This window comes from Dasypus novemcinctus, chromosome 5 (genome assembly GCF_030445035.2).
Source record: "Dasypus novemcinctus isolate mDasNov1 chromosome 5, mDasNov1.1.hap2, whole genome shotgun sequence".
Lineage (NCBI taxonomy): Eukaryota > Metazoa > Chordata > Mammalia > Cingulata > Dasypodidae > Dasypus > Dasypus novemcinctus.
Window position 1 is genome coordinate 77812990 of NC_080677.1, and position 19064 is coordinate 77832053.

Sequence of the window (19064 nt, forward strand, 5' to 3'; positions counted from 1 at the left end):
AGATATATATATGAACATTAAATAGAGATTAATCTGTTACCCAAACACCTTAATTCAATCAATTATTAATGCTAATGTTTGATTTTTTTGCCATGCCATGTGTATTAGGAATACAAGATCCATCAAAATGTCCTTAGTATTTTTAAACTCTCTCTTGATTATAAGAGAATATGCCCTTCATAAAATATCTGGAAAAGAGAGAAAAAATATAAATTAAGAAGAGAAATAATCCACCACATCAACAGTCATAGATTATAACCATTGTTACCACTATACTATCTTTACTCACAGTTCTTTTGTTTATGCATGGAAAAGACCATACTGTATTTATACTGTATTTGTATTTTCTAGATTTTTTTAAGTTACTATTATACTGTGATATTTTTATTCATCACTAAAACTCAGTAAGACACATACCAAAGTATTTAACAATCAATGAAACTGAAATCCAGGAGAAAATCTTGCATAACATTAAAAAAAAAAAAAAAGGAGAAATAAAAAGTAAACTAAGGATTCATCCAGACAGTCAAAAATACAACAAATGGAAGGAACAGGTGTAGTTCAGTGGTTTGAGCGCCTGCTTCCCATGTATGAGATCCCAAGTTCAATCCCTGGGTACAATCCCCAGTACCTCCTTAAAGAAATATATATATATACACACACACACACAACTAATGGTAGTCTCAGAAATTTTCAAAAATAAATGAACAACAAAAGTTCTTAGAACTGAAGGAGATCAATTTTCAGATTGACAAGGCCCACCAGACACCAAGCATAATCAATAAGAACCACATACACTGGTGAAATTTCAGAACACTGTCGCCAAAGAGATAATCTCACAATTTCCAAAGAGAAAATGAAGAATGTGAACAAAAGATCAAGAATATGAAAGGCACTGAACTCCATAGCAATACCAAAAAGAAGGTCACAGAGTTGATACTTTAAAATTCTGAAAGAAAACTGTCTCTAAACTAAAATCCTATATCCGAACTGTCAATCAAGAGTGAGAATAGGGAAGCGGATTTGGCCCAACGGATAGGGCATCCATTTACCACATGGGAGGTCCAAGGTTCAAACCCAGGGCCTCCTGACCCATGTGATGAGCTGGCCCACGCGCAAGGAGCACTGTGCCATGCAGGGGTGTCCCCTGCATAGGGGAGCCCCACGCACAAGGAGTGTGCACCATAAGGAGAGCTGCCCAGTGCAAAAAAAGTACAGCCTGCCCAGGAATGGCACTGCACAAACAGAGAGCTGACGCAGCAAGACAATGCAACAAAAAGAGACACAGATTCCAGGTACCACTGACAAGAATACAAGCGGACAAAGAAGAACACACAGCGAGTGGACACAGAGAACAGACAACTGGGGGGGCGGGGGGAGGTGGCGGGGAAAGGGAGATAAATAAATAAAAAATAGATCTTTAAAAAAAAAGAGTGAGAATAAAGACATCTTCAGAAAAGCAAGGTCTCAACAAACTTACCTCCCATTACCTATTCTCAAAAAATGTGCTCCGCCAGAAAGAGAAAATGTTCAAGAAAGAAGAACTAGGGATGCAGAGAACAGGCCAACATGGAAGAGGCCAGGATGATGATGACGGGAGAACAAGAGGGGAAACCGACAGCAGGCCAGACCACGTTACAGTGCTGAAAGACGACCTGCGAGGTCTACACAAGTCATTCTGAAAAACTCTGGGATGTAGGGAAATACTTAGCTATGAATATACAGAAAGCTAAGAAGATGAAAAAAAGAGGTATTACTAAATTGGGACAGGGGGGAGAGTGTCTAAGAAAGGAGACTTATGGGCTGAACTGCATCCCCCAAAAAGGTACGTTGAAGTCTAATCCCTAGCGATTTTGAAATACGCTGATTTCAGAATTCTGGCCTCCAGAACTGTGAGAGAACACATTTCTGTCATATTAAAACATCTAGCAGCCCCAGGAAACTAAGAAGACAGAGCCATAGTCCATCACTTGGTTCATCAATGAAAAAAGCTGGTATAGGCATAATATAAACAGTTAAATTAATTTCTAATTAACCAAATAAAAAATTGTGCAGTATCTCTTCTGGCAGAATAGGGAAAGGGGAAGCAGCACCATGGCAGAGGGTTGGGGAGATGGAGAGTTAAATCTGATACTGCATGGTAGAAGTCAACAGACAATGCCAAGGAATGGTATTCATTCCTAGTCCTTAGAAATACGAAGGTAAACTTCAGAGGAAACACTCTCAAAGAGTTGAAAGCTGTTGCCTCTGGGGAGAGGGACTATGTGGCAGGGACTATTTAGGGGACTGATATTTTTCTTACAAGTCTTTTGGTACTATAACTTTTCTTAAAAACAATACACATCTATTTTTTCCTTATAAAAATTAAAAATCAATATAAAATAATTGATCTGTTTTATTTTTTCATAGGGCACTCTATTCTTCAATATCATATATCTAAAGAGCACACTATGGGAAGCAGACGTGGCTCAACTGATAGAGCATCCGCCTACCATATGGAGGGTCCAGGGTTCGATACCCAGGGCCTCCTGACCTGTGAGGTAAGCTGGCCTATGTACAGTGCTGCTGTGCACAAGGAGCACACAAGGAGTGCTTTGCCACGCAGGGGCGCCCCCGCATAGTGGTGCCCCACATACAAGGAGGACACCACACAAGGAGAGCTGCCCTGCATGAAAAAAAGTGCGGCCTGCCCAGGAATGGTGCCACACACATGGAGAGCTGACGCAGCAAGATGATGCAACAAAAAGAGATGCAGTTTCCCAGTGCTGCCTGACAACGCAAGTGGATGCAGAAGAACACACAGCAAATGGACTCAGAGCAGACAGCAGAGGAAAGGGGAGAGAAATAAATAAAAATAAATCTTAAAAAAAAAAAAAAAAAGAGAGCACATTATATTTTCAAAGTACTTTCATGTGTCATGTGAACCTCAAAACAATCCTAGTACCTTAAACTATTTTATTCTCACTTTATAGACCAAAAAAATAAAATAAAATGGAGTTCCATGAGGGAGTGTGACAAAAATAAGTTCACACAGTCAGTGAGGAATCTTGAGCCCACACCTGGTTTCTGGACTCTGAGTGTCCATTTTTCCCACCAGGTCGTGCTGCGGCAGCCTCAAGTCTCCATCTCTCACACTCCAATGTGACTGCCCCATCCTCACTTCTATAAAAGTAACTGAGTAGAAGAGCCTCCTGCACCTAATGAAACAGAAGTCAGGATGTGCCTGCCTTACTCGCTCTCTGAAATGACTACTGGCAGCTGTGTATGAGCTACAGTAACAGTAACAATCAGACAAGGACTCCAAGCCAACAACAGCATCTGAACAGTGGGAAGCCTGTAAACGGGCACACTGCTCTCAGGACCCAAAAAAGGCAAATCCAGAGTGGTCAAGAAGCATCAATTTCTGACTAGGAAACAAAATCATGAGGTACTGCTTATGACTATTTTCATTTTATTTAGACCTATTGTATTAGTTATTTGATGCTTTTATCATGTGTTTCTTCCAAACTACTTTCATATTTATATAACTAAATAAATATAACATAGTATAATATAATTTGATACAAATAGCATAACATAAAATAATTATAATTCTGTATCTATCATTTTATCCTGCTACTTTTCAAAATACAATTTTAAATTGTGGTTTACTTATTAAACTCTAGCCTCTCCATATCTAACAAAAATAACTTTTGAAAATCTGATTAAATTCTGAGTTGACACAATGAACTGAAGAAGGAGTTTGACACACAATTTTTTGTTGTTGTTGTTTTTGGATAAGGTACACCTCTATCCTATTTCAAAGTTGGTAAAAGTTAATAATCTTGGCAATTTGTTTAAAAGGCTTATTAAACCTGGAGTGAAAATAGAAGTCAACTTTAATTTTACCTCATTCTAGGCTTTTATTGGAAACGAGTAAAAGAGCTGAGAAATAACATATAAATTAGAATAGTGCAAAGGTGCCTTTTCTCTTCTTTTATATGACATGATGCTGATTTTTTTTGTTTTCTTTTGTTTGTTTTTAGGAGGTACCAGGGATTGAAATCAGGTCCTTGTACATGCAAGACAGGCACTTGACCACTGAGCTATACCCACTCCTAAAGGAAGAAAGGAATGAAGGAAAGAAGGGAAAGAAAGAAGAAAGTAAAAAGAAGAAAAGCATAAACTTCATTAAAGACTGCAGTCCCCACTCCTCATCTCCCTCACTTCCTTCTCTGCTTTGTTATTCTCTACAGCATTTACCACCTTTTTTTTTTAAGGTTTATTTATTTCTCCCTGCCTTCACCTTTTAATATACTACTTAATTTAATTTACTTTTTTGTTTATTGTCTCTCCCTTCCCACTAAACCTAAGGTCCAAGAAGGCCAGGGTGATTTTCTGCTTTCTTGTGGCTTTATCTCTGTCACCTAAAGCAGAGTGTATGGTACATAGCTAATGCTCAATAAATATTCGTTGAATAAAACAAATAAATGAATTCATGAGTAAATAGGTTAATGGATTGTCTTAAGAAGGTCCATGAACTCTGAAATTGTGGTAAAAGGCAATGTGCTTATATGAATGTGTGTATTTCTGAGAAAGGGGCCAGTATCCAAAAAAGCTTAAGAAGCACTGGCCTAGTGGTCCCTAGAGATTCGATCCAGTTTCTAATAACTTCCAAATCATAAGAGCATGAAGATTGCTGCGTTTACATGGTCACTTCCTCTTTGAAATGAAATAAGACTAAAGACATGTTTGTGTTTTTAGAAGTTGTGGCTCAAAAACCAGGAAGAAACTTATCCCAACACATGGCCTACCCATCACTGCCTCCTAATCTTTTGCCGCCATAATCTTTCTCTTCACAGCTTGACACTGTTTCTCTTCTTATGGAGTTCTCCAGAAAACAAAACAAAACAAAATACCTTTCTTGTTCCTATCCTCAAAACTGAAATGTGTAAGGTTTCATCTACTAGGGTCCTGCCTCATTCTAAAAAGGTGCTGAAAAAATATTATTCACATTAATCAATTCTAGTAACCAGAATTAATACTATGGACATTCCTCAGCATCAAAGTGATAATATCACTTTTTTTTAAACGAATCCATCATTTCTTCTTTTTTTTTAATTTTATATCCCCCCTTGTGGCTTTTTGCGTGCTGTCTGCTCTGTGTCCATTTGCTTGTGCATTCTTCTGTGTCTGTATTTATTTATTTTTATTTCCCCTCCCCCCTTGCTGCTTGCTTGCTGTCTGCTCTCTGTCCATTCACTGCACGCTCTTCATGCTTTTGCTTGTTTTCCTTTTTTGTTGCATAACCTTGCTGAGTCAGCTCTCCGCGGCATGCAGGCGAGTCTGCCTTCACAAGGAGGCCCCACAACACAAACCCAGGGCCTCCCATATGGTACACAGGAGCCCAACTAATCGAGCCGTAACCACTTCCCCGATAATATCATTTTTGACCGCATATCCTTTAAAGAAAAATGGACACACTTCCCAAGGTAAAAGATCTAAGCCTCTCCCTGCTCCTTAGCTTTCTACTGCAACCAGTCCTTCCAGGATGTCTCTACTCTTTTCATTCCATCCTACGCTCCCACCCCTCACCAGCCAAACCAGCCTCCTTATCTCATAACTCCCCACAAAACTTGGCAGGACAAGGGTTGGTGGGAAAGAGCTACCAGGTAAGTTTGGGGTGTGGGGAGACAAGTCAGGAAGCAGGGGCAGGAAACTAAGAAAGGAGAAAAGGTGCTACTGCAACTGAGAATACCCCACCTCCCCCTATCCCACGGCCAAAGTATAATCTCTCAACTCATATAATAATCTTGATGTCAAATGTTAATAAATTTCATCCTAAATAAAACTAGCATATTTAAAAATGTCAGTAACCCAGTGTCAATTCTTAAAGGTCTGGAAAGTTCATCTGAAGATTTCTCTTGCAGTTTTAATAGCCTTATCCAAGGATTAAAAGCCAAGCACTCTAAGTCACGTCTTAGCCCTCATAATCTGTATTCCAAACACATATCAGGTTACTCCTTTCTGGAACAGGCCATGCACTTTCTCACCTTTGCAACCTTGTTCATGCCACAATCTACCTGGAAAACCACTGTCAAAATAGGTCTTATCTTTCCACGCCCAGCTCACATACCACTTCCTGGGTGAAGCCATCTACAGCCCCACTATTCAGAATTAACTAATTCCTTTCCTGTACCTCTAAAGCACTTTTTTCCTACCTCTGGTTGCCACCAAATCAGAGTAGGTTATTCATATATACACTCTACTCCTAAACTCTGAACTTGGGAGACACCTTATTCACTTCATCTCCCCAGAACCTAGCCTTATGGCTCATCATGTAAAAGGGGCTCGAACTAGAGGCAATTAACAGCAAAGCTGAGTAACATATGTATTAGGAATACATACTGAACATTCAAAAAAGCCAAAACCTACCTCTTTGGAACGTGGAACACTGCTGTGATCTTTTTCCATTATGCACCATCTGAGAGCATTTGGAATAGAGGGATTTTTCCATGTTGGCCAAGGGTTAACAAATCTCCCATCTTTTCCTTTCTTTGATTTAGTTACATCTTCCTCTAATCTGTAATCCAGTTTGAAGCTTTTCCTGGAAAGCCTAGAAGAATCGCTTCCTCCAGAATACCGTGCTGAATTTTGGCGTTTTCTTACTGCCTCTTTAGGATATTGGCTGCTTGCCATCAGGGGTTGGTTGCTTTCATTTTCATCCATGTCCACTGATGAAAAACTTTAAAAAGGGGGGAAAAATACATAGGCATTAAAACATATTATATATATATATTACTCCTTGCTAAATAGAAAATACATTTGCTTTACTTATTAGGATTACTGCCGAACTCTTCAAAAGTCCCTTTTCTGCTATAATCCAAAACAATTTATTTCCCCAGCCAGCAGGTAAACGCATGAAATTTTAAATTTCAATGATAATCCTGTAGAATAACGTTAAGCACCTTCATAGATCTATAATATTTTCATACATATATTATAAAGGTATTATTGTCATCAACACAAAGTAAATACTGCCTTAGATCCCTGAGGACACCCCAGTAATTCAAGTCACTTACACAGAACACCACCAGTCATTTTTACATTGAAGACAATCTGTTACCAATATCCCTAAAAAGTACAATGAGTTTCAATCCCAGCAAAAGACATAACACATTAACTGAGAGACATTTCAATAATACATTTAACTGGTTAAGAATACAAATCTGAATTAATTCAGGGTCAGAACTGCTAACTCAGCACATTATCTACCCTAGGTATGCAAGCTTGGGCAAATTTACTTATCTCTCAGTGCCTCGATTTCCTCATCTATAAAACGGGAATAACAACACTGCTTGCCTCCACGGTTGAAAGAATTTAAAAAGCTAATATAAGGAGAGTGAGTGTAGCTCAGTGGTTTGAGAGCCTGCTTCCCATGTACCAGGTTTTAGGTTCAATCCCCAGTACCTCAATAAGATAAAATTAAATTAAAAATCTAATACAAGTAGAGCACTTAAAAACACAGTAATAGACACATACATACACCTGATAACAGCTCAATAAATGTTAGTTCTTCCTGCTGCCCTTGTAATTACCACTACTACTTCTACCACTGCTACCACTACTTAACCCCAGGCACTAACATCCCTAATCTGAACTATACACAATTCCAGACACATAAAAGTGACAAATTATGAAAAGCTATGTGTTAAGAATACGCATTTGGGAAATGGATTTGGCTCAACTGATAGAGCATCTGCCTACCATATGGGAGGTCCAGGGTTCAAACCCAAGGCCTTCTGACCCATGTGGTGAGCTGGCCCACGTGCAGTGTTGATATGTGCAAAGGAGTGTCATGCAACGCAGGGGTGTCCCCTGCATAGGGACATTCACGTGCAAGGACTGCACTCTGCAAGGAGAGATGCCCCACACAAGAAAAGCATAGCCTGCCCAGGAATGCCGCCGCACACATGAAGAGCTGACACAGCAAGATGATACAATAAAAGGAGACAGAGATTCCCAGTGCTGCTGACAAGAACGCAAGCAGACACAGAAGAACACACAGTGAATGGACACAGAAAGCAGACAATGGGGGGAAGAGAAATTTTTAAAATACATATGCATTTATCTGCCATAAATTTCATTTCTTTTCTATTTCATTAAACATTTGCTTTCTGTTTATTTGGCTTAAATACAATGCATACCTAAAACATACTTCATAACCCTAAGAAAATAAGCACAATAACAGAAAGCCAAACATTTTTATGGCTACCGATAGTGTTTAAATAGAAATAGGATCCAGGAGGAAAAGGAGAAGAACAAAAACCCCAGGATGAACATATACACTGAAGCAAAACATTTTTTTCCCTAAACTGTCTAAAGTAGTCTGTGGTCTGAAGATCATTTTTCTTAAGAAAAAATCCACAGTTGACAAAAGCTAGTACACACAATGTTGACTGGCCCTCCACTGTATAGGGAGGGTCTAAATAGCTAAGAGTCTAACTAGCTTTATACCTTGGGCAAACAACCTAGGCTTTCTAATTCTCAATTTTTAAAATATCTATAAAACACCCTTTACCTGGCTAAAAATTAAATTCAGGCAGACTTTTATGAAGCACAGAAACAAAGGCCATCCATTTAAACAGCACTTTTGTATTTTTTATAAAACTACAGCTGACCCTTTACCACTGTGACAAATGGGTGCACACATCCGAGTATATCTGCTTGGCTCTGGTTCTGCAGAACAACCTGAAAATTACCTCCTTAAGGAAAGAAACTCTCCAAACTTTTTTCCTCCATTAAAATAAGACAGTAACACCTGGTTTGCCTGCCTCACAGGGTGAGGCATCTTCCAAGACAGGTCCTTTGCATTACGGTATTACAGTATCTATTATGGCAGCTAATTTATTCTATTTGTTTGAGTGTCTGTCTTCCCCAATAGATTACAGGGTGAGGTGTATAATCAGTGGCACCTCTGCATCTTCCAGATAACCTAGCTCAGGATTTCGCTCCATAAATGTCTACTGAATGAAAAGAGGGCTTTACATGCTGCTTTGCACTGAACTACATCTGCTACATCCCCCTCCCCGCCAGTTATCTGCTCTCTGTGTCCATTCGCTGTGTTTTCTTCTGTGTCCACTTCTATTCTTGTTAGCAGCACCGGGAATCTGTGTCTCTTTCTGTTGTGTCAGCTCTCCATGTGCAGCGCCACTCCTGGGCAGGCTGAACTTTATTTTGCGCTGGGCAGCTCTCCTTACGGGGCACGCTCCTTGCGCATGGGGCTCCCCTACGCGGGGGACACCCTGTGTGCCAAGGCACTCCTTGCACGCATCAGCACTGCACATGGGCCAGCTCACCACACAGTTGAGGTAGGTGGATGCTCTATCTGTTGAGTCAAGTCTGCTTCCCCCACATTTTTATTTTAATTCTAGTTTGTGACTCTGTGCTGCTTTGTTAAAGTCTAGAATAATTTATTTAAGTGGCTACTTGTATGAAAAGTTCAATATGGTTCAAGTCCCAAAGAAGTAGACTGTAATTTTTGGAGGTTTTAATACATTAGGATTTTTAAAAATTAGTAATAAAGAATACAATAACATTGGATAGGAAGTAACAGTGTGATTTTAAAAAAAAGAACATGGTGTTTGGAATCAGATGGACTTGGACTGGAGTTGCCTTAATTAGATGTAGCAAATCTCCCAATTATTTCTTCTTATGTATCTGTCTCCCAAATTAAGAATATAAGTGAAAATTATGCCTTACTTTCAGGTCAACATTGTGAAAGTAATTTTGCACACTCGTGAGTAAATATAAATTGTAAACAAACTGTGTTTCAAAAGGCGGTTAGAAACTTGATAAAGATCTTTACATAATACTGTATTTCATCTAATTTGAGATACCATGAATTATAAGGCAAACATATTTTATATGCCGATAAGTAAAAATATTGCCAATTATAATTGCTATCCAATATATGATGCATCCTGATATTGAGGCAGGCTAGATTAGGGAATAAAGAGATGAATCTGGGACCTGGCCAAAAAACATGGGCATGAAACACATGCCCATGGAGACCCCACGTGATGGCTGCTGGAAGAACCACACAAGAACCCCTACTCAGAACAGGATTTTGTCCGGGATCAAGGAAAAACCCTGGATATTATCAAGGGACCTTGTCATTGGACATTCCAGGCAATTGATGGGTAAGGTAACCAATCAAATCAGCCCTGTTATGCCCTTTCTCTCACTGAGTGGACCAACATGCAAGTAGACCTGGGACTTAAAATCTGTAATGGGGACTTGCAGTCTGTAAATCAGCCCTCTCAGCCCTTTTCAGCCCTTTTCCTCTCTCTGCCTGTACTAACCTGCAAGTATACTAGGGATCCATAATCTGTTATTTTCTTCCATTTCTCTTCTCTCAGTACCTTAACAAAGTACTGGCCTAACTGAACTGGCATGTACTTAAAATTTTTTTTTTGCAACATAGCCAAGAATCCAGAGATATTTCAGCAACGCTATGAGTGGTGTTAAAATATGAATAAAATGTCTGTTGTGAAATTGATGAAAAATTGCATTTTATGTCTAGAAATACATATGTTTGAATAGGAGTGAAAACATTAGTCATGGTAATTAAATATAATCAGAAGTATAATTAATTGTTAGCCCTCCTTTCTCCTGTACATTATAGCTAGTTTTAACGTATATAAAATAATTAAATTTGGACTAGAATCCAGAAACAAATTTAAAGGTAACAACAATGCCCTATAATAACTGAAAAGTACAGTGAATTTTATGAAGAGCAGGGAGAATGTTTTATACTTCCTAAGATTCATATTTCTGAATAACTGTAAATATGGTTTTCTTTATAGAGGACTTCAAGTTTCTAGAAAGAAGTCTTTGAAAGGAGTCACGTAACTTGAGTTCCAGAGAAGGTATTATTAAAATAAGCAAAAGCCATAGCCATGAATTGAACTGCCTTAATATACTCCAGTAGAGGGATTTATATTTAACAAGAAATTGAGCTCTACCACATAGCTATCAAGGCATTTCATCATGGAAAAGATATGTAAAACTAGTCAATTACTAGTATTACTGGCTCAACACCAGTAATTATTAGGGAAATTAAAATTAAAACCACAATAAGGACTTCCAGGAAGATGGTGGATGAGAAAGATACAGGAATCTCTTCTCTCCTAGAAAAATAGCTACAGGACAAGCAGAAATGGCCTGGAAAAAATTCGTCTAGGCTTTAGGCTACCAGGGGGCAGCTAGACACTGCCCAAAAGAGAGAGGGACAAAGGGAAAGAATCCCAGTGGACAGATTGTGAGTTAAAAGCCATGGCTTCTACTGCCGGAGCCCTTCCTCACACTAAAGACACTTCAGAATTCTCAGGCCTCTGGACTAGAGGCTACAAAGAGGGGCTCTAGGGACCCACTACCCCAGGAAAGAGAAGAGGGACACAGCCTAAGGCGGACTGTTTCTGACCCACAAATTTGGTCTGCTGTGTCCCACAAACCCTTTCAGACCAGGTAGGGCTACACCATTATTTGCCTTGGAAGCCAGGAAGGGATTAAAGAGATCTGACCCCTTCAATCTCTTCTACTGACCAGGACTGGTTGTTGAAGATGCAGAAGGAAGTAGAATTATTTCCTACCGAGGAAACGAGTAGAGGCTGCCAGCCAAGGTTGGAGAACTATCTATGAGAAAGTTTAAATTACCAGGCTCTTAGCCTCCAGGCAGGATCTTCTACTACACTGATACTGTCTGTGATGGAGCCAACACACTCCAACCAGGCACTGAACTGAAAGGGTTGCCAAAGCCTCCATCTGCTCGCAGAAAAAAGGAAGTGCACATGAGGAAATTAAAAGTAAATAAATAAGAGGCTTTTCCCAGCCATTATAGCTTCCCTCCCAAAGGTCCTAGGAAACGGGTCTGCAACCCATTACTGGGTCAAAGACCCAGTTTTGAGCACCTAATGGGGACAAACCAAAAGACCCAAACGAAAGAAGAATCAAAGAACAGCAGTAACACATAGCCTCCTGCCACTTAAATCTCTATGAAAGAGAGAGAAATTAAGCATCAGAGTAAACTTACCATCATAACCAGATGCCTAGACAGCAGCAAAAAATTACTAGCCATACTAAGAAAATGGAAGATGTGACCCAAGAAAAGGAATATATCAAAGCCCCAGAAGAGACACAGGATATGAGACAACAAATTAACGAAATTCACACAAATTTACAAAATCAAATTAATGAGTTGATGGACAATACGGCTAAAGAGAGAAATGACATCAGGAAGACATTAAGCAAACACAAAGAAGACCGTGAAAACCTGAACAGAAAAGTAACAGAGTTCATGGGAATGAAAGACATGATAGGTAAGATAAAAACACATCGGAGGCACACAACAGACTCAAGATAACAGGAGAAAGAATAAGTGATATTGAAGACAGAACAGCTGAAACTGAGGAGAGAAAAGAATGGGAAAAAAACTGAGCAGGGGCTAGGGAGTTAAATGACAACACAAACCACAACAACATACATGGCATGGGGGTTCCAGAAGAAGGGAACAGAAAAGGGGCAGAAAGACTATTTGAGGAAATAGTGGCTGAAAATGTCCCAAAGCTCATGAAAGAAATGAACTTATGTGTCCAAGAAGCAGACATATACACAGAATAAATCTGAATAGACCTACTCCAACACACATACTCCTCAGAATGTCAAATGTCAAAGATGAAGAGAAAATTCTGAGAGCAGCAAGACAGAAGCAAACCATCATATACAAGGGATGCACAGTAAGACTTAGTGCAGATTTCTCATCAGAAACCATGGAGGCAAGAAGAGAGTGGCATGATACAATTAGGATACTGAAAGAAAAAAAACCACCAGCCGAGAATTGTCCTTCAAATATACGGAGGTGAGTATAAAATATTCACAAACAAACAGAAATTAAGAGAGTTCATATAAAATAATCCACCTTTGCAGGAATTATTAAAGGAAGCCTTAGAGCCTGAAAGAAAAGGACAGGAGAGAGAGAACTGGAGGAGAGTACAGAAGGAATAAAGAGCACAAAGGATAATCAAAAGAGTAAAAAGACAGACAAAAATAATATATGTCATATGAAGACCATATGGTGGAAGTAAACAATGTATTTACAGTAATATCATTGAATGTAACACCCCAATCAAAAGATATAGGCAGGGAAGTAGATGTGGCTCAAGCAGTTGGGCAACCGCCAACCACACGAGACGTCCCAGGTTCAATTCTCAATGCCTCCTAGAGAAGACAAGCAAGACAGTGAGTTGACATGGTGGGCTGGCACAGCAAGCTGAAGGAACAAGATGACAAACTGAGATGACATAATGAGAGACAAAGCAAGCAGGAAAAAGAGGTGGCTCAAGTGACTGGGCACCTCCGTCCCATACAGGAGGTTCCAGGTTAGGTTCCCAGTGCCTCCCAGAAACAAGACAGGCAGGCGGAAAGAGCACACAATGACTAGACACAGAGAACAGACAGCGAACACAAAAAACAAGGGAGAGAGGTATAAATGAAATAAATCTTTAAAAAAAGAAAAGGTATAGGTTGACAAAATGGATAAAAAACATGAGCCATCCTTGTGCTGCATACAAGAGACTCATCTTAGACCCAAAGATACAAATTGGCTGAAAGTAAAACGTTGGAAAACGACACATTCATGCAAATAGTAACCAAAAAAGAACAGGGATGGTTATACTAATATCAGAAAATCAAATGCAAAAAAAGTTATAAGAGATACAGAAGGCCATTATATATTAATAAAAGAGACACTTCACCAGGAAGATATAACAGTCATAAATATCTGTGCTCCAAACCAGCATGCCCAAAACACATGAGGCAAACTATGGCAAACCTAAAGGGAGAGAAAGACAACCATACAACAGCTGCTGAAGACTTCAACACACCACTTACATCATTAGACAGAACAAGACAGAAGATCAACAAGGAAACAGAAATTGTACAATATGATAAGCAGGCTAGACCTAATAGACATATACATACTGCTGTACCCAAACTCAGAGGGTTACACATTCTTCTCAAGTGCGCATGGATCTTTCTCCAGCACAGACCTCATCTTAGGTCACAATGTAGCTCTCAAAAAACATAAAAAGACTGATTTACAAAGCACCTTCCCAGATCACAATGGAATGAAACTGGAAACCAATAATAGACAGGAAAGAGGTAAATTCACAAATGTGTGGAGGCTAAGCAACACACTCCTAAATAATCAATAGGTCAAAGAAGAAATTGCAAGTAAAATCAGTAAATGTATTTTTTTAAAAGATTTATTTATTTATTTATTTCTATCCCCCTTCCCCACCCCCCACCCCCCACTCTGTTCTCTGTGTCTATTTGCTGCGTCTTCTTTGTCCACTTCTGTTGTTGTCAGTGGCACGGGAATCTGTGTTTCTTTTTGTTGCATCACCTTGTTGTGTCAGCTCTCCATGTGTGCGGCGCCATTCCTGGGCAGGCTGCACTTTCTTTCGTGCTGGGTGGCTCTCCTTACCGGGCGCACTCCTTGCGTGTGGGGCTCCCCTACGCGGGTGACACCCCAGCGTGGCACGGCACACCTTGCGCACATCAGCACTGCACATGGGCCAGCTCCACATCAGCACTGCGCATGGGCCAGCTCCACACGGGTCAAGGAGGCCCGGGGTTTGAACCGCGGACCTCCCATGTGGTAGACGGATGCTCTAACCACTTGGCCAAGTCCTTCTCCAGTAAATGTATTGAAAAAATTAAAACAACAACACAACTTACCACAATTTATGGGATACAGCAAAGGCAGCCTAGAGAGGGAAATGTATAGCCCTAAACACCTATATTAAAATAGAAGAGCTAAAAATCAAAGATTTAACTGAACAACAGGAGAAACTAGAAAAAGAACAGCAAACCAATCCCAAAGCAAACAGAAGGGAAGAGATAACAAAGATTAGAACAGAAATAAATGAAATTGAGAACAAAAAAAACAACAGAGAAAATCAACAAAACCAAAAGCTAGTTCTTTGAGAAGATCAATAAAATTGACAAACACATAGCTAGGCTAACCAAGAAAAAAAGAGAGAAGATGCAAATAAATACAATCAGAAATGAGAGGAAGTTACAAATGACCACACTGAAATAAAAAGGATCATAAGAGGATATTTTGAGAGGGAAGCGGATTTGGTCCAATGGATAGGGCATCCGCCTACCACATGGGAGGTCCGCGGTTCAAACCCCGAGCCTCCTTGACCCGTGTGGAGCTGGCCCATGCCCAGTGCTGATGCGCACAAGGAGTGCCGTGCCACGCAGGGGTGTCCCCCGTGTAGGGGAGTCCCATGCGCAAGGAGTACGCCCTGTAAGGAGAGCCACCCAGCATGAAAGAAAGTGTAGTCTGCCCAGGAATGGTGCCGCACACACGGAGAGCTGACATAACAAGATAAGGCAACAAAAAGAAAAACACAGATTCCCAGAGCCGCTGATAAGGATAGAAGTGGTCACAAAAGAACACACAGTGAATGGACACAGAGAGCAGACAACCAAGGGTGGGAGGGTGGGAGGGGGGGAGGGGGGGAAGGGGAGATAAATAAGTAAATCTTTAAAAAAGAAAAAAAAGGATATTTTGAGAAACTATGCAAACAAACTAGACAACCTAGATGAAATGGACAAATTCCTAAAAATGCACAAACAACCTATGCAGTCACTACAAGAAATACAAGAACTTAGCAAACCAATCACATTTAAAAGGATTGAAACAGCCATCAAAAATCTCCCAACAAAGGAAAGGACAGAAGTAGAGAGCTTCAGAGTAATTCTACCAAGCATTTTAAAAAGAATTAACACCAATCCTGTTTAAACTATTCCAAAAAATTGAAGAGGAGGGTTGTAGCAGTTTGGTATTGTTTATGAATTCCAAAAATAGATATTAGATTATGTTTGTAAACTGGTTTGTTCCTCTGGGCATATTAGATTGTATTAAACTCAGAAGTTTCACTTTTACTTCATTAAAGTAAGACTGGGGTTTTGATTTGGCCACATCAGTAGGAGCAAGGGGGAGAGGGGGGAGGCAGAACTGACAGAGAAAATGACACTGCAGAGAAGAAAGCTGGAGTCTTGATGCCGGAGCCTCGGGAAGTAAATACACAGGAGAAGAACACAGAGGAATAGAGACAGCTCCATAGACAAGGCAGAGGCCCTGGGAAGAGAGAGAACCTCTCTCTTGTGGAGAGAACAGAGCAGCTGAGCCCGGGAAGAAACGAGCCTTATAACAGCCTACAGCTGAGACCAGAAGAAACTGGGACTGCAGAGCCTTAAGAGGAAGGTTGAACCTCACAGAGACCGGCAACCATCTTGCTCCAACATGTGACAACAGACTTTGGTAAGGGAAGTAATTTATCTTTTATGGCTTGTGACTGTAAGCTTCTAACCCAAATAAATACCCTTTATAAATGCCAACAAATTTCTGGTACTTTGCATCAGCAACCATTCAGCTGACTAATACGAAGGTAAATTATCCAACAAATTTTGTGAAACCAATATCACCTTAATACCAAATCCAGATAAAGACACTACAAGAAAAGAAAATTATGAACACTCTCTCTAATGAACATAGATGCAAAAATTCTCAACAAAATACTTGCATATAGAAATCCAACAGCATATCAAAAGACTTATACATCAGAACCAAGTGGGATTTATTCCTTGTATGCAAGGTTGGTTCAACATAAAAAAATCAATCAACATAATATACTACATTAACAAATTGAAGGAAAAAACCACATGATCAGCTCAATCAAAGCAGAAAAGGCATCTGACAAAAATCCAGCATCCTTTCTTGATAAAAATACTTTAGAAGATAGGAACAGAAGGAAAATTCCTCAAAATGATACAGGACACACATGAAAAATCCACAGCCAACATTATAGTCAATGGGAAAAGGTTGAAAGCTTTCCCTCTAAGGTCAGGAACAGGACAAAAATGCCCACTGTTACCGTAGTTATTCAATATTGTACCAGAAATTTTAACTAGAGCAATTAGAAAAGAAAAAAAAAAAAATTAAGGCCTCCAAATCAGAAAAGAGGAAGTAAAACTCACTATTTGCAGATGACATGATCCTATATTTAGAAAATTCTGAAATGTCTAAAACAAAGCTACTTGAGCTAATAAATGAGGTTCAGCAAAGTAGCAGGATATGAGATCAACACACAAAAATAAGTAATATTTTGTACACTAGTACTGAACAATCTAAGGAAGAAATCAGGGAAAAAATTTCATTTATAATAGCAACAAAAAGACTCAAATACCTAGGAATCAATTTAACCAAAGAAGTATAGGATCTATACACAGAAAACTACAACACTTTAAAAAATCAATGACAACCTAAACAAATGGAAAGACATTCTGTGTTCATGAATTGGTAGACTAAATATCATGAAAATGTCAATCCTACCCAAACTGATTTACAGATTCAATGGAATACCAATCAGAATTCTAACAGCATACTTTACAGAAACAGAAAAGGCAATTACCAATTTCATTTGGAGGGGAAGTATACCCGAACAGGCAAAAGCATTCTAAAAAAAAAAAGAGCAAGAAATTTCACTGCCTGACCTTGAAACATATTACAAAGCTACAGAGGTCAAAACAGCATGTTACTGACATAAAGATAGACACATTGATCAGTGGAATAGAACTGAGAGTCCAGAAATAAACCCTCACTTCTATGGCCTGATTTTTGACACTCACTTCTGATTTTTGACAAACCTACCAAGTCCATGTTGGTGGGACAAAACAGTCTCTTCAGCAAATGGTGCTGGGAAAACTAGATATCTATAAGCAAACGAATGAAGGAGGACCCCTATCTCACTCCCTATATAAGAATCAACTCAAAATGAATCAAAGACCTAAATATAAAAGCCAGGACCATATAATTACTAGAAGAAAATGTAAGGAAACATCTTAAAGACATTGTGGTAGATGGTGGTTTCTTGGACCTTACACCAAAAGCACGCTCAACAAAAGAAAAAAATAGATAAATGGGACTGTCTCAAAATTAAATACTCTTGCATCTCACAGGACTTTGTCAAAAGAGTAAAAAGAAAGCCAACTCAATGGGAGAAAACATTTGGAAATCACATGTCAGATAAAGGTTTAATATCCATGATATATAAAGAGATGTTACAACTCAAGAATGAAAAGACAAATAATCCAATTAAAAAGAAGGCAAAAGACTTGAATAAACATTTGTCCAAAGAAAAATAGAAATGGCAAAAAAAAAAACACGAAAAAATGTTCAACATCATTAATGATTAGAGAAATGCAAATTAAAACTACAATGAGATATAATTTCACATCTCTCAGAATGGCCACTGTTAAAAAGACAGAGAAGTACAAGTGTTAGAGAGGATATGGAGAGACAGGAACACTTAACCACTGTTGGTGGAAATGTAGAATGGTACAGCTACTGTGGAGGACTGTTTTGCAGTTCCTAAAGAAGTTAAATATAGACTTGCCACGTGACCCAGTAATATCACTACTGGGTATATGCACAGAAGAACTGAGAGCAGTCACATGAATAGACATGTTCATATCAATGTTCACAGCAGCGTTATTCATGATTGCCAAAAGTTGGAAACAATCCAGGTGTCCATCAACCGATTAATGGATAAACAAACTTTGGTGTATTCACAAAATGGAATATTATGCAGCTATAAGAAAAAATGAAGTCATAAAGTATATGACTAGATGGATGAACCTAGAGGATATTATGCTGAGTCAAGCAAGTCAAATGCAAAAGGACAAATACTGTTATGATTGCACTATTATGAACTAAATATATTGTATAACATATTGTATGATTCTGTTTATATAAATGTAAACAAAACAATTTATAAAGATGAAATTAGATTATTGATTATGTAGGGCTGGGGAAGGCATGCTAAGGGGTGTGGAGTTTTTCTTTTAAGAATAATGAAATGGTTCTAAAATTTTATGATGAATGCACAACACTGTGATTATACCAAAAGCCATTGATTATACACTCTGGATAGATCATATGGTATGTGGAT

At 39.0% G+C, this 19064-nt stretch overlaps 1 protein-coding gene across 16 annotated transcripts in view; it reads right to left on the bottom strand.

Annotated features, from left to right (window-relative positions):
• NAPEPLD (N-acyl phosphatidylethanolamine phospholipase D) overlaps positions 1 to 19064 on the bottom strand; it is an 86050-nt gene that overhangs the window by 45534 nt on the left and 21452 nt on the right. For all 16 annotated transcript variants that reach the window (XR_009185966.2, XR_011648744.1, XM_058297983.1 and 13 more), the window contains one exon: positions 6415 to 6724. Coding sequence is in view for 14 of the 16 variants with exons in the window: in XM_058297982.2 (XP_058153965.1) it covers positions 6415 to 6724 (310 nt within the window). In the remaining 2 variants the exon portion in view is untranslated. The remainder of the gene's footprint in view (positions 1 to 6414; positions 6725 to 19064) is intronic.